This window comes from Cygnus olor, chromosome Z (genome assembly GCF_009769625.2).
Source record: "Cygnus olor isolate bCygOlo1 chromosome Z, bCygOlo1.pri.v2, whole genome shotgun sequence".
In the NCBI taxonomy this organism is placed as follows: Eukaryota; Metazoa; Chordata; class Aves; order Anseriformes; family Anatidae; genus Cygnus; species Cygnus olor.
This window is the reverse complement of record NC_049198.1, coordinates 29498792-29521085: the sequence shown is the minus strand read 5'-3', so window position 1 is coordinate 29521085 and position 22294 is coordinate 29498792. Positions and strand designations below refer to the sequence as shown.

Sequence of the window (22294 nt, the reverse complement as noted above, 5' to 3'; positions counted from 1 at the left end):
ATGTTCTCAAAAGCACTAGCAACTTGCTGCCTGTGGGTACCTAAGAGTTTCTGGTGATGCGCATGCATCAGAATGCCTCTGTCATTATGCCTCTGCCTAAGAAACAAAGCAGGTCAGCGCTCCAACTAAGCTCCAGAGCAAAGGTGCTCAAACAAGACAGTGAAATACTGGTCTCACAAGTGTGCCCTGACCATACTTACTCTGACACATCCTACAGCAGAGTGAGCCTCTGACACTGACCGAGTAAGCGTGCAGGCGCTCTGGGCCCCCGATGGCAGGATGACCGGAGCTGCAGTATGCTCAGGCCCAAAACACAGTCTACTCTCTTCGAAGCAGAGAGAGACCAGCGCTGAGAGGCTGCCCAGAAAAAAAACAGCATGTGGACTACTGTCATGGGATGATAACCATACCTGGGCATGCATCCCATACCCACTTTTGTGTAGGCATTACCTCCAGGAGAGGTGTTCTGATTAACTGCTGGGAGAGGGATGATAATGATAGCAAGTAAGCTCTTCTATGGTTCTCAGACCTGCGATTCTATCCTGAAATTGCAAACTCTAATTTTTATGCTTTCTCCCACTGCAGAGGAAGACAACCCTTGCTACACACAAAAAATGTATGAGTATTACTTACAAAATTCCTCAAGACCAAGAAAGTATGCTGTCGTAATCAATTTTTCACTTCCAGTGAGAAGAAAAGTAGGTCCAGGTCAAATCCAAATGCACGTGAAAAAACTTGCTGCAGTAACCATTACAGACCTTTCTTCTGTTTCACCCCGAGCAGAAGCAGACACTAGCTGGCTCAGTTGAACCAGCTTGAGACCCAGATGCCAATCAAAGATCTTCACCAAAGCTCACTGTTTTTCTTACAGAACCTACCAAAATGCCCCTTCTTTCCTCCTGATGATTTCTGGTATCTATGGATAATACCGTTCTATAAAAGCAAAAAGATATTCACAGCAAAAAATAGTCTTCAGTGCTGCTGGCTGTTTGGTTCCCTCACAATCCAATGGAGATGACAAGAAGAACAAAACTATTTGCCCAAGTCTTCTTGTGACAGCACTTAAATGTTGATTAACTCCACCTACTCCTTCAGGAAACTTCCCCATGACGGGAAAATTCCCCACTGGGGAAAATTCTCTACTGCTACCACTGGTTCACAGTAACAACACACTGTTGGGAAAACTAGTACATAAAATGCCATAGGCATTTTAAGAAACATATCATCTCATTAGAGCAACATGTGAGCAACAGCCCTTGGCATGTTAATACCAAGTGACAGTTTTTACCATGTGTGGTGCTGAACTAACAATGACTGGAAATTTCTGCACAACGTATCGCGGGAGTGAAGGTCATAAATAGGAATAAAATGAAGAGTACCATCTACCCTTCTCCGGGATAACAGATCCTCGCTCTACAAGATCAGAGCATGGTAATGCCCCTTGCCATGCCACTGTGTAGTACAAGACTTGTTAAGACTGTGTTTTAGTTTAGCAAAAAACAAACAAACAAACAAAAAAACAATCATGAAAAGCCAAAAGATGCTACTTACATTAATCTGCTCACTGTGGTGCGATAAACTTGTCAACAGCACAAAATATGACTTTAAATGTATTTCAGTGTAAGTTAACTCATCTATGTTGCCTTCACTTATCTCAAAAAATGTTTGAAATTCTCAGAAGAGTTAAAATACTGCGAAATGACCACTTCAAAGTTTTCAGGAAATGTTTTCTTCTTTCCACCTGGCAGCCCACTCAGTACCTGTCATGGAAGCAAAAGCACATAATAGACAAAATTGGTAAGAGCTGGACTTTTTGCTTCAAGTGTGGGAGGAACATGACAGCAGTATGTGAAACAGCTCAATGTAACCTTTAGGTTCTGGTAACCTGAAACTACCTTAGCAGGCTGAGGGGGTGGATTTCCACAATAGGTGAGACCGATGAAGTCTTATTTCCACCATTTTCGTCTGTGCTTAAAAACACATTTACTGACATTTCATTTTTTTTCAGAAACAAAGGCACAAAAAAAAAAAAGAAACCCAAAGAAATCTGTAAAATTATGACTTTGAGACCACAAAAGCCATCGTTGTAGCCAGCCCTCAGAGTCATTAATTCAGTTTCCCCTTTTTCATTGCTTGCCTTGAGCTCACAGAGCTGGACTTTCCATCCAAGTGTTTAGTAGCAAGTAAAAGACCATGGAGGTTATTTTTACAGTTATATATATACATATGTTTGTATAGGTAGATATACAGATACAGATTTTTATATATTATTATATACAATGTATTAAAGCATAAACGATGTCTGTGTATATATGTGTGTGTGTATATGTATATACATATACACATTTTATAGCATAGATAACTACAGTGGTGACCTTTTTTTTCTTTTTCTTTGGGGGGGGTGGGGAGGCTTTTTTTCTTTCTTTTTTTTTTTTTTTTTTTTTGGTGTTGCTTCTACCCCACAGCACAGACGGAGACCCCCACCCTGCCCGTCGCTGCGCCCTATGGTGGCCGGGTGGTGGTCCCGGCCCCACCGCCACGGCCCCACCGCCCCGCCTCCCGGCCCGGCTCCCCCCTACCTGCCGCGGCCGCCTCTCTCCCTCCCGGCCCCGGCGGCTGCTGCTGGGGCTCTGCGGGGCGGCTGGAGGCGGCTCCGGCCCGCCCCGGCCCGGCCCGGCCGGCCCGGCCCGGCCTCCCCGTGCAGCGGCAGCCCTCAGCCCCCGGCCGCCGGGAATTGCTGCGAGCTGCGGTCCTCGGCCGGCGAGGAAGGGGCCTGAAAAGCACCCCCGGGCGGCTGATGCATCGCGCCGTGAGTCAGGCAGCTGCCCCCGGAGGCTTTTCCATTCCTGAAAGCCCGGCGCTGACGGTAAACAAAACCGAAAGCGGAACGGCCTCGCCGGGCTGGGGCAGCTCCAACCTCGGCCCCCTCGGGGTGAAACCCCGGCACCTCTGCCGCCACCTCCTTCCCGGCCGTAGGAAACACAACACCGGGTGCATCGCTCCCGTAACTTTCCCAAAAGACATCAGCCCCAAAGTAAGAACGTTACTCAGGACGCTCATGAGTTAAAGAACGAAAATACGTACTGAGACACTGCTGAGCAGTGACACTGAGTGTCACTGAGCAGTGAGCACATGTACAGGGTAGGACACCAAGGCAATTCAAAAGTAATCCGCGGCATCATGCACGTGGCACAGATGGGTACTGAAGGATCCTGAGGATGATCTCTGCTCCCTCTGCCATAAATGTCAGGCACTGCCATCTGTACACAGTTACAAATTTTTTTTTTGCGGGGTTGTAAACCAGCAGATGGTTGACAGGTGAGCCACCCCTCCCAATAAGCCAGCAGGTTTTCTGTTGACACAGTGCTGCTGTGGAGATGTGCAAAGACCTGCTGCACTCGCTGACTGGGTGAAATCAGGTAAAGTGAACCCCTCTGATGTGCAGCACCAGCTCATACTACAAAAGCTCCTCTGCACCCCCACAGGGAGGCAATGTCAGGGGGGAGCCCAAGCATACGCTGTCCCAGGCCCACCGCAGGAGCCACCAGCCTGCCAGAAGCCCACCTCCACAGAAGAGCACAGGGGCACACAGGAGAGTGGGAAGCCAAGCTGAAGACTCAGAGGAAGGGACACCCTGCCCGGGCCCCCCAGGGCTGTCCCAGAACCGTGGGACATTATCGGATGCAGGGGAAAAACACTTCAGGGTTGCACTGGGCTTATTATGGAATATTAAGGGGAGGAAAAAGCAGATATCAGGGTGGTTGAAGTCCCTCATATGAGGACCAGGGCTTGTGAACATGAGGCTGCTTCTACCTGTCTATAGAGGGCCTCATCTGCTTGGTCTTCCTGATCAGGTGGCCTGTACCAGACCCCTACTCTAATGCCCCCTGCCCCTGCTGTCCCTGTAATGCTGACCCTTAAGCTCTCTGCCAGCTCCTCATACATCCCTAGGCAGAGCTCCAGGCACTCCAGCTGCTCATTGACAGAGAGGGCAACAACCCCTCCTCATCTCCTCTGCCTTTCCTTCCTAAAGAGCATGCATCCTTCCATTCCAACACTCCAGTCATGGGAGCCATCTCACCATGTCTCTGTAATGCCGATGAGGTCATAGCCCTGCAGGCTTGCGTACATCTCCATCCTCTTTTTTATTTCCCATGCTGTGTGCGTTAGCATGGAGATAATTAAGTTGGGCCCCTGATGAAGCTGACTTACTGGCTAGAGTGGCTGGAATTCCTTTGTGCTGCTCTTCAGGTACTCTCCTGCTGACCCATGACCCTTCTCCAGGCTCTGGGCATCTATTGCTGACACTACCATCAAACTGGGAGGAGTGGGATGGATTGAGGTTCCTGTCACCTAGCAACTGTAGTTTAAAGCCCTCTTCACAACCTTAGCAAGCCAATGACTGAAGATGCTTTTCCCTTTCTCTAACAGGTGGACCCCATCAGTCCCCAGCAGACCAGGTTTCTCAAAGCAAGTCCCGTAGTCTAAGTAGCCAAACCCCTATCTGTGGCACCAGTCCTGTAACCATTTGTTGATTTGCCAGATTCGATTGGCCCTTTCAATCTCCTTGCCTTTGACTGGGAGGACTGATAAAAAAAATTACCTGTGCTCTAGAGTCCTTCACTGCTGCTCCCAGGGCTCTGTAATACCTCTTGATATTCCTCAGACTGCTCCTGGCTGCAACATTGGTGCCCACGTGAAACAACTTGAGAAGAGTTGAGCAGAAACAAAAAATGAAATGATAAACAATTCTCTATTCTTACAGTGAAAAACTATTTTAAATTAAACTAGGAATGGAGAAGAGAATGAGACCTGGTTAACATATACAGCACTTGTCATATAAGAGTCCCAAATGAAAACCAAAACGAGCAAATATGAGCTAAGCAAACATTATTCCTGGGCAAACATTAAGCAGCAGCATATCTCTTTGGGAATGTCTTCACTTTGAAATTACAAGGTGAAGCAGATCTGTTCCATACTTCATTATCTGTTATGTCCCCATCCAAATGTAGATTTTACCACCTAAATTAACAATGAAATTTGGATTTTGATTTAAAAAATCAGGAATTTGAGGAATTGGAATCAAATTTACCCATTCAGTTTTGTCCTTCCAGTTCGGATTGGTGCCGGTCATGGAGGTAACTAGTGTAACTAATTAATCTAATGTTTTCATACATTTAAAATTTCTTAGTAATAAATATGACATTGTTAAATGACATATTTAAAAATACTTAAACAGATAGGTACTGTACCTAAAAATAAAGCTACACAAAAGCAGACAGGTCTGAGAAGTCTCTTTCCAGTCAGAACAAAAAACGACTACGAAAACATTCCCAGAATGAAGAGGAAGCTTCTTGTTTAAGTGCAACATTACTAGCTGATAAATTAGCTAAGAGGATTAGATAACACTGGGACTTCCCTTATTGCGAACAAAAAAATTGCTGCGTCAAAGCCAAAGGTTTATATTCAGTCCGTGTACATGCTTGGATTTACAAAGTTCATGTATCTATATACATTCATTTACTTCCTTTTCTCAAAAGACAAACCATAATAGGAAAACAAAAAAATCTTCAAGGACTGAAATATTTTTTTCATTAACCTAAGATAGTAAAAATCTGGATTTTTTGCTGAACAATCCTTCCCAAAAGAGAAATAAGCAACTCCCACAAGCCAAAGAATTAATTACCATGGGATTAAAAAAGTCTTACAGTCATTTATGTTTACAGTCAGTACATTTTTAGTTACCCTGAAATGAATTTAATTAAGCAGACTGACACAGACACAAATCTCCTTTTCAAATATTTATACCACAGGCTATCTCTAGCACGATTTGATTACTTCTTAATTTTGTTTATGAAGTGGAAATTGTTTTACATATTATTACAGTAAAATTCTAATAGATTCTTCCCACTGCACTACATACAAAGATAAGAGAAAAAATTCTTGCTTTCCTTCCATCATTTCATCTGGTTTTGTTTGTTTTGTTTTGTATTGTTTAGGCTTCTTTTCTTTTATGTCATGCAAAAATCACATTTAATTTATCCAATGAACATCTAAATTGGCACAAGTAACAATTATTTCCCCTTTATATCTAGTCAGAAATATTTTATTCCTCATGTAATTTAGGGCAGATAACAAATCAGAGGAGAAAATTAAATACGTTTCATCCATGGTGTAGTTCCAGTGACTTTAATGGAATAATGGAGTAACAGAGACAAATCATCTGGGTGAATTTGGCCCAGCTACGGCTTTAGGAGTGTGTTGCATTAATCCATCTGCTTTGGCCCTAAAGCAAGTATTTCCAAATTATTACTGCTGCTAATTTACATGGAAGTCAAAATTAAAATTGCATTTGTATGTTAAACTGGTTATCAACAGGCCATAGCCTGGAGCATTTGAACAAGAGCCTTTGCTTAAACATAGGTTTTATACTGCTGTGATCCACAGAACAATTTTTCTTGGCTGATGATGTGCATAAATAAGGCACAGTACCAAAGTAGACTCAGCAGCATCACTTTGACCCAATCTCCAGCTCCCTGATTTTGCTTTGGAAGCACAGTAGTACCAAGGCAGTGATGGAGCGGTAGACAGGTTATCAATCAGCCCAGCAGGATAGAGATTCTGGATTTGATTGTGGCTCTTCAGAGTGTTTATGATTTCCTGTGAGCAATGTGCCTTAGGGAGGTAGAAGGTGAGAAATGGGACAGAACATGTCCCACACTGACCCCATGAATTCATGGGGTACCATGAATATTCACAGTATCAGTGAAATTGCTCAGCTTGTTTCTGGAGCAGCAAGCAGGTGTCAGTAAGGGAAGGCAGGAGCCGCTGTCCATGTTGCATATGGGCTCCTCTCCAGCAACTGGAGTCTGGCGTAGCTCAGACCTGCCTCCCCTCCACATGCATAAACCACAGTGGCTCTTTATGCCTCTTTCAAAACTAGTCTTCTTTCTCTCCACTTCTTCAATCTTCAACCATTTCTTCAGAAACTAGCCCCATTTCTCTAGCATGCAGCTACAGTTTCTCCCTATTCTTTATTCTGGGAAATTGAAAGGTGCTGCCTCATCATGTTACCTCCTCCACAGAAACCAGACCTTTGCAATACAGAGGTCTACCATAATTGCAGCACAGTGGTTTACTGCACGCTGGAATATCAGTCTGCTCAGGACAAGAAATATGGACAGACTGAAATGGTTTTCTTGGCTGAAAGGGGGTCGGTGAGTGGGGGTGGATGACATTTTTGGTAAACTGCTTGGAGGTAAATTGGCATTCTCTGAAATTTACCAGTGAGAGACCCCTCAACCATGATTTTCTCCTCTGAGGCCCTGTTTAAAGAGATAGCTGTCTCTACCTTGCAAGGGGAGGACTGCCATCTTGCGTGGAGCTGGAGTATAGCAGGAAATTTCTCCCCGATATCGCTGCAGCACAGTAAGCACGACCTCAGAGAGTTGGTGCCACCTTCCTCTTCACTTGCAGGCTGTAGTCTCCTGCTCATGCTGAGGTGGGCCTCTATCTTTATATCTGAGAATGTTTTGAATCTCGGTACAACCTTACGCACGTATATAGTGAAGTCTCAGTGAAGTCTGCCATAACAGGAGTTTTCGATGTAGAATTCCTTTCGTAAGATTAGCAGTTAGCATTTTAGGAAAAAAAAAAAATCAGGTAAGCATTTTTGCTCAAGTGAGCACTACAATCACTCCAGTATAATTATTAGCTTTTGGTAAAAAACCTCGCTTTCAAAGGTGTATGCAGAATCTTGTGCTGTAGATCTTCATCCTTACAAGTGTTTACACCTATAAGCAATTAAATCAACAGACTTATTCTATACTGTAAAATGACTTTGTGAATTAGGTGGACTACTCTGCCAAACATTGTGAGTTGAAAATACATCCTACCATCACCTTTTTAATGGCTGTATCTCCTCACAAACTGTGTATGTTCAAGAGATCAAACATTTTCAGAGGCATTTTCAAGATATCACAAAAAGGGTACCTGCAAGTTTTTAGAAAGACCCAAAGTAAAAATGTTAAGTAATTTTTCATATTAGAAAATATAAATATTTTTCTTCTTTATCTTTCTCCTATTTTTGCTTTGCCATTAAAAAATTAAAGGAGGGTCATCATGGAGATAACACAAAAAATAATTCTGTGAGAAAAAGATGCCTTCTTCTCAGACATTTTAAAAAAAAACCTTGCAAAATGTATGTATTTAGAAAACATACGAATACTGACAGCAAGAATCATTGTCAGGTTAAGACATTAGCAGATGCGAGAATTTTAAAATGACAGTCACTACACAGAATCAGATTCATAGAAAAGTCCGGGTTAGATGGGACTGTGGAGATCACGTGGTCCAACCTTTCATGGTAAAAGCAGGCCCTATACAAGATTGTCTAAGACTTTGTACAGCCAAACATTAAAAGTCTCCCTAAAAGTCTCTGTGAGGTTGAGTTTGAGGTGCTGCACAGTCCAACAGACCAGTGTTAGACTCTTTAATGAGATACTCTTCAGTCCTGAAAGAAGAGTCCTGGGGATCCTATCCAGTATTTCTATCACTGTGTAAAACCTAATTGGCAGGGCACTTGTTTTACCTCTACACTTTTTTAAATTATGAAAATTTCATTTATTTGGATTTGAAAGCCAGCCTTTAATTGTGGTTGACGATGCCTTGAAAACATCCTGGTACTTTACGAAAGGCAGAGTACGACGAGAAGCCTACGTGTAGCTCGCGCTTTGCACCTGGATGCGTCACACCTGAGCTGCGGTCCTGCCACGGCGTGCGGGTGTGCTTAATGAAGGGACAAGGTCCGGGAGGTTTCCCTGGAGTGTTTCTATAGATTAAAGCGAGGGAAGGGGAGGGGAGGGGAGGGAAGGGGAGGGAAGGGAAGGGAAGGACGCTGACGTCCGCCCCACCGGCTGAGGCCGACAGCGGCCGCCGTTTTTTCTGCCACCCGCTGTAAGACGCGGGGCGTTTACTTGAAGCCCGCTACGGAACGCAGCCTCACCGCTCCGCCCGCGTCGCCCATCAGCCGCCGAAGGCCCCGCCCAGCCCCGCTCAGGCGGCGCGGCCCGGCCCAGCCCCGCGGCCCGCCCGGCTCCGGCGGCCAATCGGCGGCCGCAGACGGCGGGGGCGGCGGGCGCTGACCTCTGGCGGCTCGGCGGCGCGGCCCGGGGACGACCGGCGCCTTCCCCGCGAGGTGAGCGGGGCGGGGCCCGGCCGGGCTCGCGGCGGCCTCCCCGGGTACGGGCGGCGGGGCCGGCCTCCAGCGAGGGGCGGGCGGGGCAGGCTGGGTCCCGGTGCCCGGCATGGCGCTGGGCAGGGCGGCCGGGAGCCACGGGTAGGGTCAGGCCCGGTGGGGTCAGAGGTTTCCCCCCCGTGCTAGGTCTCACCTGCCTTGTCTCTTCTGCGCTCCAGGACAACATGGGGTTCGTCTTCTCCAAGTCCATGAACGAAAACCTGAAAGCTCAGCGGGAGTTTATGCTTATGAACTCGCGGCTGCAGGTAAAGCACACGCGCCTTTGGTGCCCACGAAGGTCACCACTTAGAGGCTGGGCTGGGGGCTTCAGGCGCTGGGCGTTGCTCTCCTTCCAAAGTTTAAGGTGCTCTGTCTAAAGTCAGCTAATTCAGATGTGTTCGTCTGCCACAGCCGATTCACCACAGCCCTGGATCTCATAACTTTCTGGAAGTCTGTGTTAACGAGTTGCAGAGGTAGAAACCGCGGCAACCAGACCTTAAAAGTGCAGGTTTGGAAACTTCCCCTGAACAGACCCCTGAAGCCCAACTGAACTACTCCATTGTAAAGCTATGCGTACATGTTAAACCAAATCAGTAACAGCATGGTTAATAAAATACAGATACTATTCTTCTAAAATATGCGAATAAATTATGCTTCAATTCTCACACTACAAACTCAAACAGCTCTCTTTGGGTTCAGTAGCTGCAGTTATTCCACATTACTGGGAAGCCACTATGTGGCTTTTCATTTGTTCTAGAAACCAGAAAGTAAATAGAGATTAGGGGATCACTTACTCCTTTTCATAAAATAGTAAAATGTCAGATGAAAAAGAGAAGGAAAAACGGTTGGACGAAGGTTCAGAAAGCTAAGCTGAATGGATGTTACAATGTAGCTGAAGTTACAGCTTTGTGATTTGTTGCCAGCATTTGTGCTCTGTAGCTTTTTCCTATACTAGACTACAGTATTAGTAGTGCCATCCAAGTAGACTTAACTAGAGTTTGTCGCTTTAGTTTTGCTTTTAAGTTGAATGCAGGTAAATTTAAAATGTTTAAAGTAGTGATAGTTGAATTTTCTATTCATTAAATTGTCAGTAGGTGGCATACTAGTTTTCAAAGCTGCTGAGGTACATGCTGATCGTAGGTTTTGTAAGGTCGCATTTAAACTGAACTCTGGAAGTGACGCTAGAAATGTGGCTAGGAAAGAAAGCATCAGAAAAATAGTATAACAAAATACTAGATAACTGACTTTTTGCAAGAATTGCAAAAATCACTTTTGTCTGTGCTGGATTATAGTTTTCTCAGATGCAACTACAAGATTTGTGTATGGTTTGGGATTTTTTTTTTTTTTTTTTTTGGCATACAGAGGTAGGTCCTTTCACTCCTGAAGCTTTTGGAAATCCAAATGGTGGGAATGTGTTTAGTTTCAGAGAATGGTGATGAAGTTAAAGTGGAGGGAGGCTTGTTTCATGATCTGCTTCTCTGCTGTGCAGAATGAAAAATAGAGTTGAGAAAACAACTTGAATTCAGTCTAGCTTTTGTAAGGTGCTGGGGTCTTTGGCAAACACTATTTGGCCTTTTGACCCCAGGTGACTAACAACTCTAGTTCTAGCCCAAATGTTCGGACTAACATCAAAAATCAACTTCTTTCTCATAGGAGAGTTACGAAAAAAATCCCTTTCATGATCACACACAAAATCTTTGCAAGTCGCTCTTTAGGAATTCTCTCTGTGCAGCACTTCATCTTTTTGAAAATACCATTAGGCAACATAGTAGGTTTCTTTCTAACAGCACGAATGCCTGAACACATCATCCATGTTAGAAAACCTGCACCTATTACAAATGCATGAAATGGTCAGTTATGTCAGGCGCAAATGATGCAGTGGGCTCAAGGGGAGAACTAAATGTTGTGTCAAAAGGGATGGAAAAAAGTAGTTCTGCTCTGAGCTTAGGGAGGAAGAAGAGAAGACTGCCATTTGTCTTTTGCATATGTGAGTACAGTGTGAGTAAAACCTGTGGTCTCTCTGGAGTCCAGTGTTAGACAAACTACTTTCAGGCTGTGTGTAGAAAACAGTATATCCTGATATATTTACTTTTAGACAGAAATTGTAGCTAGGAATTCGCAGAGAAGTTAAGTCGTGTTAGGACCAGCATGAAATAGGTTACCTTAGAACATTAGATATTTTCTCATGTATTTGGATTTGAATGCTGTCAGTTCTCCCATCTTCCTCTGAAAACCTGCGTGTTTCTTAATAAAATAGAAGCTTTCACTTCAAGGAATATGATACGTTTGCTATGAGAGGTTCAAAAATACTTGTTTGTTTTAAACGTCAAACTGTCCAAAAGCAAGATGTGGGGTCAGAACCTCTTGGAGCTTTTTAGTTTCTGAATGTACTTTGGAGAGCCCTGTGATTACAGTGTTGGGGGGAAGGGACACTATTCTTACTCAAAGACAGTTGGGGTGGATCAGGAAGTTATCAAAAACTCACAGAATGCCCTACATAATAACAGTGATGGTGTGTCATTGCTCAGGAATGAACTATTCAAGTCATTGGGTTGACGTGGAGAAAAAAACACAGCTGGTGCAGGTGAAACAGAATCTGCAAAGGCTTCTTGTATATGTGTTCCTTGCATGTCATCAGAGTCATAAAATTCCTGTAAATTTTTTGGAATGGGAATTCTGTGCTGTGAATCTCCATGAAGGAACAATTGGATTAAAAAAAAAAAAAAGCATATGCTCTCTTCCAAATGGAGAGAAGAAAAAAAAAAGCTGCTTAGTCATTGATACAGGAAGGTGAGTAACATGATAGAAGTTGACAAAGAACTCTCCAAATCACAAGCCTTAGTGCATCCTAAATCTGGTCAATTTTTAGAGTCAGTCTGGTGTGCTGAACACCCAAAACAGCTTGACTACATTCAAGTAGAGAATGTTAAAATGTATCATAAAGTCATGTGCACATTTCTCCCTTATACATGCTTTGGGGGTAACTCTGCAAAAATAAGTGATTGTGGCCTTGTAAATTTTATCGTATGCTTTCGGGGAAAAAAAATAAAAACCAGACTGTCAGGTTGCCTTGATGTTGAAGGACTTGCCAGTTGTTTGTATTGTGTCTTGGTGTGGCTCCAGAAAGAAATACCAGTCTGTATCAAGAGAAAACTGTTTGTGATAGAAGTTTGTTGAGACTTCATTTTTATCATAAGCCTGTTCCTTAAAGTGTAACTTGCAAAATTCTCTCTAAACACCTAATATATCAGATCTACAGCTCAAGCCTGTCACATGGCCTTGCTAAATGCTTTTAACGTGGTTGAGTGCATAAGAGGAGGTTCCAAATCTCAGGGCATGTACATTGGAGTATTTATTGTCATGAGCTTGGTGAGTGCTCTTAACACAAAATGAGGTACATTCTTTATTTCTTTCTTTGAAGAACTATGTTCTGTACTTCCTGTTCTATTAGATATTTGTCCTGTGCCATTTTTTGACAACAAAAATGTATACCCTCAAAAAGTAATTGAAATAACTAGTTAAATTATAAAGCTATTTTCACATGTACAAAGCAACCACAGAAAAAAGACATTTTGAAACTGACAGCTAGGAGTGCAGCAGTATTTGTGGTTGATTATACATTCCTCAGCACAGGTTGGAACACTTTAAATATAACTTTTTTTATCTGGTGTTTGTAGACAGTGACATTCCTTAACCATCAAATCGGTTTTGAAATAGGAAACTCTCTGAATTCACATGCTTTGCTGAAGCTTGCTAAAGACTTAATTGTGATAAGACCAGCTTAAGTATGATTAGTGCATAATCGAAGTACATAGTCTTCAAACAATTTTTAAAAAGTATAAGAAAACTTGTACACTATATAGTGATATTTAGAGTGATATGAAGCAAAACGATGGTAGAAGGTTGTGGCACAGTACATATGAAAATTTTAAACTGAATCTCTTACTGTTAATGAACTTGATTCCTAGACTGTGCAGAGCAAAGCTTACTAAATTTATTTTGCACTATAGAGAAATATTTTTATGTTGATTTGTGAAAGACGTTTTAAATGTATATTAAAAGCTCTTCATTCAGGGTATACCTTAAGCTCTCCTGTGAATTTTTTGTTAAACTTTCCCATGCACAGAGGAATCCAGAAGGCTTTCTTTCATTTTGGATGAAACCCCATCAGCTCAATATCATGCCACTCCTTCTCTGTGTCACCCACACACCCACCCAGATTTAGCTTTTAGTTTATGCCCTTCTGGGGGCATATGTGTAAGTTGGAGGTAGGAACCACCTACAAAAGCAGAATTCTAGGCATGTAGGGATGGTCTAACTCATCTAAAGTTGATGCTTTTGAGGGATATCAAAGGGTAATAAGAGGAGCTTCTACCACTACTTTTGCACTAAAATGCCGAGGAAGGAAGGTGTGGGCACATTGAATGTGACAGGCAGATTAGTTGCAGCAGACACAAATAAGGCTGAGGTGCTTTGTTGTTGTGGTCTTGCAGGCCTTGTTGTTGAACAAGGCCCGTTCAGCTTCTGCAGTTCATGACAAGAGTTCAAGGAGGAAAGGAAGTATCAGCAGTAGGTGAGAATGGAGACAGGGAATGCTTACTCAGTACACAAAAGTCCATGGGACCTGACAGACTGCACCCAAAGGTGTTGTGCAAGCTGACCAATGTCACAGAAAGATTGCTTTCTATAGTCTTTGAAAGGTCATGGAGATCAGAAGAGGTCCCTGGTTACTAGCGAAAGTAAACCCTCACTTTCAAAGGAGGCTGAAGGGTGATCTGGGAACTGCAGGTCAGATGGCCTTCTTTGGTGTCATGGGAAATCATGGAGCAGCTTGTCTTGGAATAGGGATCGGTACACAAGGAGAAGGTAATGACTGGGAATAATCAGCGTGGATTTACTGACAAGGGTATATTATACCTGGCTAGCTCGACTGCCTTTTGTGATAAAATCACTCAAGTTGTGGAGGGTAGGAGAGCAGCATCATTTACCTTGGCTTTAGCAAGGCTTTCAGCACTATCTCCCACAGTATCCAAGTCCCAACCTTTCAGTCTTACAGCAACATCTGTAAAAAGTAATTGCTGGATGGTAGGTTAGGAGGATTTTAATTAGTGAACTGTAGTCTACCTGGCGGCCGGTAACAAGTTAGGTACTGACAGGGTCTGTCCTGGGACCTGACTAACATTTCTGTCAGTGCCGTGGAGGAGATGATGTACACTCAAGGGCACGGTTGATATTCAGAAAAACATGGACGGTTGGGAGGAAAGGGCTGACAGGATCCTGATGAAATTTTGTGAGGACAAATGCGGAGTCCTGTCCCTGGCCAGGCAACAATATAAGCTGGGTGCTAATGGGAGCAGCTCTGTGGAGAAGGCCAAGGGAACCCTGGAAGACAGAGACCAGAGCATAAGCCTGCAGTCTGCTTTGGCAGCAGGGGGAATCAAAAGGGGCAGCAATGAGGGCTTGATACAAATAGTAGTGTAGCCAGAAAGTTGGGGGGAAACAAAATGGCTGTCAGCTTCTATTCAGTACTTTGTTAAATGTATTTAAATACTGAGTCCAGTTTTTGTCTTTTCCACACTTCCCCCTAGGAAAAACGTAGCTGACAAGGAGAACGCTCAGCACAGGACCATCAGGGTGGCCCAGGGCTGGAGCACTTCTTGAGAGGTGGTCCAGTGAGCTGGACTGATTTGATCAGTAGGAGGGTTGATTTCTGGTGTACAGGATCTAGCAACAGCCCCACCAGTAGCTTTTAGGAGGCTATCAAGAAAACAGAGCCAGGCTGTTCACAGTGATGTGCACAGTGGCTGTTCAAAGGAGGGTGAGAGACAGTGGACATAAATTGAAACAAGGCTGGGGGGACTGTGAATGTAAGGAGAAACCTTTTTCCCCACATGGACAGTCCAGCAGTGGAGCAGAAGCCGAGAGAAGCTGTGCCACCTGCATCATTGGAGGTTTTCAAAGACCCCCCTGAATAATGCCCTCAGCAGCCTGGTCTGATCATACAGCTAATACTGTTCTGAGCAGAACCTGCTGAGGTTTCTTCTGACTTGAGTTACTCTGATGCTCTGGCCACTGTTGAAGTAGGCTCTAAGGTTGTAGCCCACTGTATTTTGGGGATCCTGTGAGGAAGTATTTCCTCATGTCTGCTTCTTGCCAGACTGAAAATTGATGTCTGTTCTCCTCTTGAGTACCACATGCATGGTTCAGCAGTCTGTTGAAATGAGCTCTGACTGGCCTAACTTTTAACAGTATATTAGATAGACTTCCAGGTATATGTGATACCGATACAGAGATAGCATTGTAAGAAAAGGAATTCAGAATTAAAGCTTCAGCATGCCCTGCATGCCAGGTTGCCCGCCCAGCAAAAACTAAGCAAAAATCTAGTTTCTGTGGGAATCATTTTCTTGAAAAAGAATTGTACAACCTCCTTATATTTTGAAATACAATTGTTTTAATTCTAAAATATAAATTACAACAATTATAAAAGTTTAAAATAGAAAGTGATATTACAAAATTTGAAAAAAAAAAACCATAATTAATGGGACCTGTATAATATATATTGCTATATTAACAGGTAACTTTCCCAGCACTGCTCTGTATTATGTATCCAGCTGTAGCACATATATTAATTTGTCAAAATTGGCAATTGCAGTAAAAAGCTATAACCATTATTTAAATACAATTTACTATAAACGTTTTGTTTTAATGTTCCAGCAGGTTGGCTCTGGCAGTCTTTCAGGGGCAGATCAGCCTGATAAGCATGGAAGACTGGAGGGCTTGAAAAATCTAAGTTTTAGAAGAAAGTAATAAAGGGGAAAGGAAAAATCTCTGAAGGTGCTGGAAAGAGGAGACTAGGTAGTGCTTAGGGCTTATCAATGTTTCTGTAACTTACATTTTGTTTGTTTGTATTGGGGGGGGAGCAGTTCAAAGTGATTTGGAGTTTTCTTTGGTTCAGTTTTGTTATTTTTCTTTTCTAGCAAGAGAATTCCTTATCAGACAAAAGGATATAGTTTTCTCTGTGGGAAAGCTTAATTGCATTCAGGAGTCAGAGATAATCCTCCAAATTAATCTTTGATGGGAGCCACATAACCTTTGAGATAATAAACAGGCTAGGGAAATAACATACTTCTGACAAATCTTGTATTTACCCATAATAAAAATGTTTGATTATAACCTCCTGTCTGCAATATGAATCTCTGGATAGTCTCACCCCCTTCTTCTGCCATCCCTTCTCCCTATTTTATTATGTCAGATTGTAAAGTGCATTCTTCTCCCCAGGTAATCTTGGATAGCCAGGAAACAGCCACAGATCTGCTTTCATAGTAGTTAGTTTTGGGAAGTTATAGTTATTAAACTTTTTCCCTGTATGTTGCCTGTGTAGGCATGGAAAATATTCCATACTTCGTGGAGGAAAAAAGTGCCAATATCAAGTAAAGCTGGAAACGTGGGGGGTAGATAATCCAGTTCTGACAATGCAGTGACAACGTATCTTTTGAAAAACAAAAGAGAGGCTGATACGGTCTTTCAAAAATCTTTTCCACATTTTGGGGTCCTGAACAACATAAGTTCATTTAAAGCCTTTGGAAGACTACAGTATTCTGTTCTAATCCTATTGTAATGTAGGCCAGCCAGTGTTACTGAAGCTCTCCTGCAGTTCTGTATTTAATCTGATATATTGATGTTCTTTTTAGTTTTTTTCCATGCTATATATTAACAGCTCCTTTGAAGTTTTGGAAGTATTGCAAAGTTAAACAGGGAAATAGTGACATTAAAAACAACTTAAACCATTTTTTCTAGTTATTAAAATTGTTAACTAGCTGGGCAGATAATTTAAAGCACTATTAGGTAAACGCATCCTCTAATGCAACGATGCATATTCTGAATTTTTAAAGATGAAAAAAAAATGTAGTAGGTAGTTCTGTAACTGAACTGTTCTTCTGGACATAACTCAGAAGTGTAAAAAACATACCAGACTCTTGCCAGTTCTGTACCTACAGAAATAACATAGTTCATTGAGTTATAGATCACAAGATACTTGCTTCTGAAAAAGACTCTCAGATGTCCTTCAGTTCTTGCCTGTAGAGAGAGATGCGTGCGCTGTACACTGAATGCGAGAGCTATGGCACATACATAGCTTGAAGTGAAAATCTTGCTGGTTGCTTTCTGTGTGTATAAACAGCTATGATGCTGTTAGTCTCATAAAAATACACTTTGGGACATTATTTCACTATAGCATGAATGTGTAAATGTTAATTTCATTAGATTGTGGTCTGATATTCCAAAAGAAACACGGCAACAATATTTTTATGTGGAAAAACTGACAACAAATCAGCAGAAGCATAGAAACATGTAAGTTTATATCACATATTTTCTTCACTAAGCTGTCAGCACTTGGCTGGAGGTAAAAGACAATGCGACTCCATTACTTTCCAGCCATGGTTGTGTTTTCTTAAGAAATTTGCATTGAGTGGCAATAAATGAAAGGAATGAGGCAGTTTTCTCAACAGTTCATGTTCAACATTTCATCCTTAAATAGGAAATGAAAGTATACCCATACCCTATATAGGACGCTTCTTAACAGACCATGTCTTAAGACCAAATGACATTGCATTTTTTATGAATTAAAGTAGTATTAATAGTAAAATAAATAAATAGATAAAGTCAGGCCTATTATAAGAAGTGATGGAAGAGGACCAGAATATTTGAATTTATATCCAGACACCCAGCAGTTTCTCAAAATAAAATCGGGCCATCATTCAGTGAAATACTCATTGCATAAAATTGTAGATTGGAGGATTGGTTTAGAATTCAGGTTGTCATGATGAACTGCAAAATGCCTGAAATAATAGGAAATGGAATAGAATGAATGCTAGTCTGGAGCATTACATCCAGGAAGGAAAAGTTAAATAAATGAATCAGGTATAAGTGATTAGACTCCGGGAGCTTAAATAAAGAGCTGTATATTATATACTGTATAATATACTGATATATAAATATATATATAAACTGAGTCAACAACACAAATTTTCAGAAAAAGCAAATGTCATTGTGGATTTATTAACCAGGAGTTAAAATTACTAAGTTTTCACGGCTGATGACTTTGCTGGGAAAAAAAAGATTTTAATGCTTCTTTTAATAAGCAGACAAGCTGTGAAAAGTTCAGAGGATGGTGGTAGAAATACGAAAGGCATTAGAACCTATGGGGAAATTTTGGAAAAATTATATTTGGATGATGCTATAAACACGTCTGTTATGTATTTAAAGCATGTATGTGGTGGTGTTTTTATTTTAACCCCTCCCATATTCAAATGTGTCCTTCTAGAGACCTTATTTCCATCCATTTACTTTTCAAGAAGCAGAAGTTTCAGTGGTAAAGTTCGTGACAGTATATAGTGAAAGAGGCACCTTTTTTAAACATTTGTTCAAGTGAAATGAGATTGTTTGGATTACTTGTTCAGCATAGATAAATACAAGCAGCGTTTGTATCTGTGTATTTATGAATCACAGAATGACCGAGGTTGGAAGTGACCTCTGAAGATCATCCAGTCCAACCCCCTTGCTGAGCAGGACCACCTAGAGCACATTGCACAGGAGGGTATCCAGGCAGGTTTTGAATGTCTCCAGAGAAGGAGACTCCACAACCTCTCTGGGCAACCTGTTCCAGTGCTCTGTCACCCTCATGGTAAAGAAACGCCCTCTCATATTCAGCCAGAACCTCTTGTGCTTCAGTTTGTGCCCATTGCCTCTCATCCTCTCACTGTGCGCAACTGAAAAGAGGCTGGCTCCGTCCTCTTGATACCCTCCCCTCATAAATTTGTACACACTGATGAGGTCTCCCCTCAGTCTTCTTTTTTCCAGGCTAAACAGGCCCAGCTCTCTCAGCCTATCCTTATGCAACAGGTGCTCCAGTCTTCTAGTCATCTTCATAGCCCTCCTCTGGACTCCAGTAGCTCCATGTCCCTCTTGCACTGGGGAGCCCAGAACTGGACACAGCACTCCAGGTGAGGCCTCACCAGGGCAGAGTAGAGGAGGAGGATCACCTCCCTTGACCTGCTGGCAACACTCGTCCTAATGCTCCCCAAGATCCCATTGGCCTTCTTGGCCACAAGGGCACAGTGCTGGCTCATGATCAGCCTGCTGTCCACCAGGACTCCCAGGTCCCTCTCTGCAGAGCTGCCCTCCAGCAGGTCAGCCCCCAGCCTGTACTGGTGCTTGGGGTTATTTCTCCCTAGGTGCAGGACCCTGCACTTGCCCTTGTTGAACTTCATGAGGTTCCTCTCGGCCCAACCCACCAGCCTGTTGAGGTCCATGAAAATGAATGTTTTTAGATTTATATATGTGCACCTTTCTTAAATCACTGCTTTTGTGAGATTTGAATTGGATAATGGAATATACTGTTCTTAAGGTATATAAATATATAACTTTTTTCTCAACTTCCTTTACTAGTGCAGATACTGAGCATTTTGTGAGGGAGAGATGAGCAAGTCCTGACTTATTTACCAGGCAGCTCAGTTATCTCTCCTGTTTTCCCTCTGCTCAGGTAGTTTTAAACTGGGAAGGAATTTGTATTTGAGGTGTAGGTCTTAATATGCACGATTTTTATTTCAGTTCAATACAAAATGCATTAAGAATCTAAAGAACCTGTTACAATATACATCATTAGAAGTTTTAGGACAAACTAGACATTGGGTCCCATTCTGTTTTAGTCATTCTTGTTATGCAAAAGTGCAAAATATTAAATAAAACACCAGAGGAAAAGAAAAAAAACAACTGTGGAAAGGAGAAAACATTAATGTCTGTCCTTTATGTGGTAGACTAAGAGTTTTTCAACTTAGACAGGTAAAATGAATTGACCTAATAAGCCTATTGTTTTATTCTTGGTAGGGACCTGTGTGTTACACATGTTCTTAGCCTAGGACAAACTTAAAGCTTACTCCTATCATATCTGAGCAATGAGCTAAAAGTATGAATGCAAAAGAGGAGTATCAGAAGGGGCAGGGGGAACTGCTGTCTGTTTTTATTTGAAGGTGAAGTATAGTGTTGTGTTCTTTTTTTCTTAATAAATTCAATTAACCTGTTAGTCAACATACTGTGGATGGTTTATCAGCTGATCATAAAATAAGGTGGCTTTTAAAAGGCACACATCTTAAGGAAATCTTAATGGCTCAGGAGCGGTCTGTTCCCACGTGCCCAAAGATGAGCCGGCGCGGAACTAGACTGGCCTGGCTGAACAGAGAGTTGTGGCTCGAGCTTAGGAGAAAAAGGAGGGTTTATAATCTTTGGAAAAGAGGGCGGGCTACTCAAGAGGACTATAAGGCTGTTGCGAGGCTGTGCAGGGATAAAATTAGAAAGGCCAAAGCGCATCTGGAGCTCAATCTGGCTACTGCCATTAAAGATAACAAAAAACATTTTTACAAATACATCAACACAAAAAGGAGGACTAAGGAGAATCTCCATCCTTTACTGGATGCGGGGGGAAACTTAGTTACAAAAGATGAGGAAAAGGCTATGCCTTCTTTGCCTCAGTCTTTAGCGGCAAGACCAGTTGTTCTCTGGATACCCAGTACCCTGAGCTGGTGGAAGGGGATGGGGAACAGGATGTGGCCCTCACTATCCATGAGGAAATGGTTGGCGACCTGCTACAGCACTTGGATGTACGCAAGTCGATGGGGCCGGATGGGATCCACCCAAGGGTACTGAGCGAACTGGCGGAGGAGCTGGCCAAGCCGCTTTCCATCATTTATTGGCAGTCCTGGCTATCAGGAGAGGTCCCAGTCGACTGGCGGCTAGCAAATGTGACACCCATCTACAAGAAGGGCCGGAGGGTAGACCCGGGGAACTATAGGCCTGTTAGTTTGACCTCAGTGCCAGGGAAGCTCATGGAACAGATTATCTTGAGTGTCACCACACGGCACTTGCAGGGCAACCAGGCCCAGTCAGCATGGGTTTATGAAGGGCAGGTCCTGCTTGACGAACCTGATCTCCTTCTATGACAAAGTGACACGCTTAGTGGATGAGGGAAAGGCTGTGGATGTAGTCTACCTTGACTTCAGTAAGGCTTTTGACATTGTTTCCCACAACATTCTCCTCAAGAAACTGGCTGCTCGTGGCTTGGACTGGCGTATGCTTCGTTGGGTTAAAAACTGGCTGGATAGCTGGGCCCAAAGAGTTGTGGTGAATGGAGTCAAATCCAGTTGGAGGCCGGTTACTAGTGGAGACCCCAGGGCTCAGTACTGGGACCAGTCCTCTTCAATTTCTTTATCGATGACCTGGATGAGGGGATCGGGTGCACCCTCAGTAAGTTTGCAGATGACACCAAGTTAGGTGTGTGTGTCGATCTGCTCGAGGGTAGGAAGGCTCTGCAGGAGGATCTGGATAGGCTGGACCGATGGGCTGAGGTCAACTGTATGAAGTTCAACAAGGCCAAGTGCCGGGTCCTGCACCTGGGGCGCAACAACCCCAAGCAGCACTACAGGCTGGGAGATGAGTGGTTAGAAAGCTGCCTGGCAGAGAAGAACCTGGGAGTACTGGTTGATAGTCGGCTGAATATGAGGCAGCAGTGTGCTCAGGTGGCCAGGAAGGCCAACAGCATCCTGGCTTGTATAAGAAGCAGTGTGGCCAGCAGGTCTAGGGAAGTGATTGTCCCCCTGTACTCGGCTCTGGTGAGGCCGCACCTCGAGTACTGTGTTCAGTTTTGGGCCCCTCGCTACAAGGACATGGAGGTGCTCGAGAGAGTCCAGAGAAGGGCGACAAGGCTGGTGTGGGGTCTGGAGAACAAGTCTTACGAGGAGCGGCTGAGGGAGCTGGGGTTGTTTAGCCTGGAGAAGAGGAGGCTCAGGGGCGACCTTATCGCTCTCTATAGGTACCTTAAAGGAGGCTGTAGCGAGGTGGGGGTTGGTCTACTCTCCCATGTGCCTGGTGACAGGACAAGGGGGAATGGGCTAAAGTTGCGCCAGGGGAGGTTTAGGTTGGATATTAGGAAGAACTTCTTTACTGAAAGGGTTGTTAGGCATTGGAATGGACTGCCCAGGGAAGTGGTTGAGTCGCCATCCCTGGAGG

The 22294-nt window shown here is 43.3% G+C and overlaps 2 protein-coding genes across 7 annotated transcripts in view; one reads left to right on the top strand and one right to left on the bottom strand.

Moving 5' to 3' along the window:
- Positions 1-22294, bottom strand: part of LOC121061857 (programmed cell death 1 ligand 1-like) — a 287916-nt gene that overhangs the window by 10049 nt on the left and 255573 nt on the right. Inside the window, exons 1-2 of one of the 6 annotated variants that reach the window (XM_040541280.1) lie at positions 7352-7613; positions 4604-4705 (exon numbers count right to left, since the gene is read on the bottom strand). The exons of 1 other annotated variant lie outside the window; for it this stretch is intronic. The gene's annotated coding sequence lies outside the window, so the exon portion shown is untranslated. Of the gene's footprint in view, positions 1-633; positions 1604-1637; positions 2001-2579; positions 3102-4603; positions 4706-7351; positions 7614-22294 lie in introns of those variants that run through there. 4 more of the 6 variants (XM_040541278.1, XM_040541276.1, XM_040541277.1 and 1 more) reach the window with 4 other exon arrangements.
- PLGRKT (plasminogen receptor with a C-terminal lysine) overlaps positions 9088-22294 on the top strand; it is a 31819-nt gene continuing 18612 nt past the window's right edge. Inside the window, exons 1-5 of the mRNA XM_040541161.1 lie at positions 9088-9196; positions 9415-9501; positions 9647-9708; positions 12487-12604; positions 13729-13804. Coding sequence (XP_040397095.1) covers positions 9421-9501; positions 9647-9708; positions 12487-12604; positions 13729-13804 — 337 coding nt within the window. The 5' untranslated portion in view covers positions 9088-9196; positions 9415-9420. The remainder of the gene's footprint in view (positions 9197-9414; positions 9502-9646; positions 9709-12486; positions 12605-13728; positions 13805-22294) is intronic.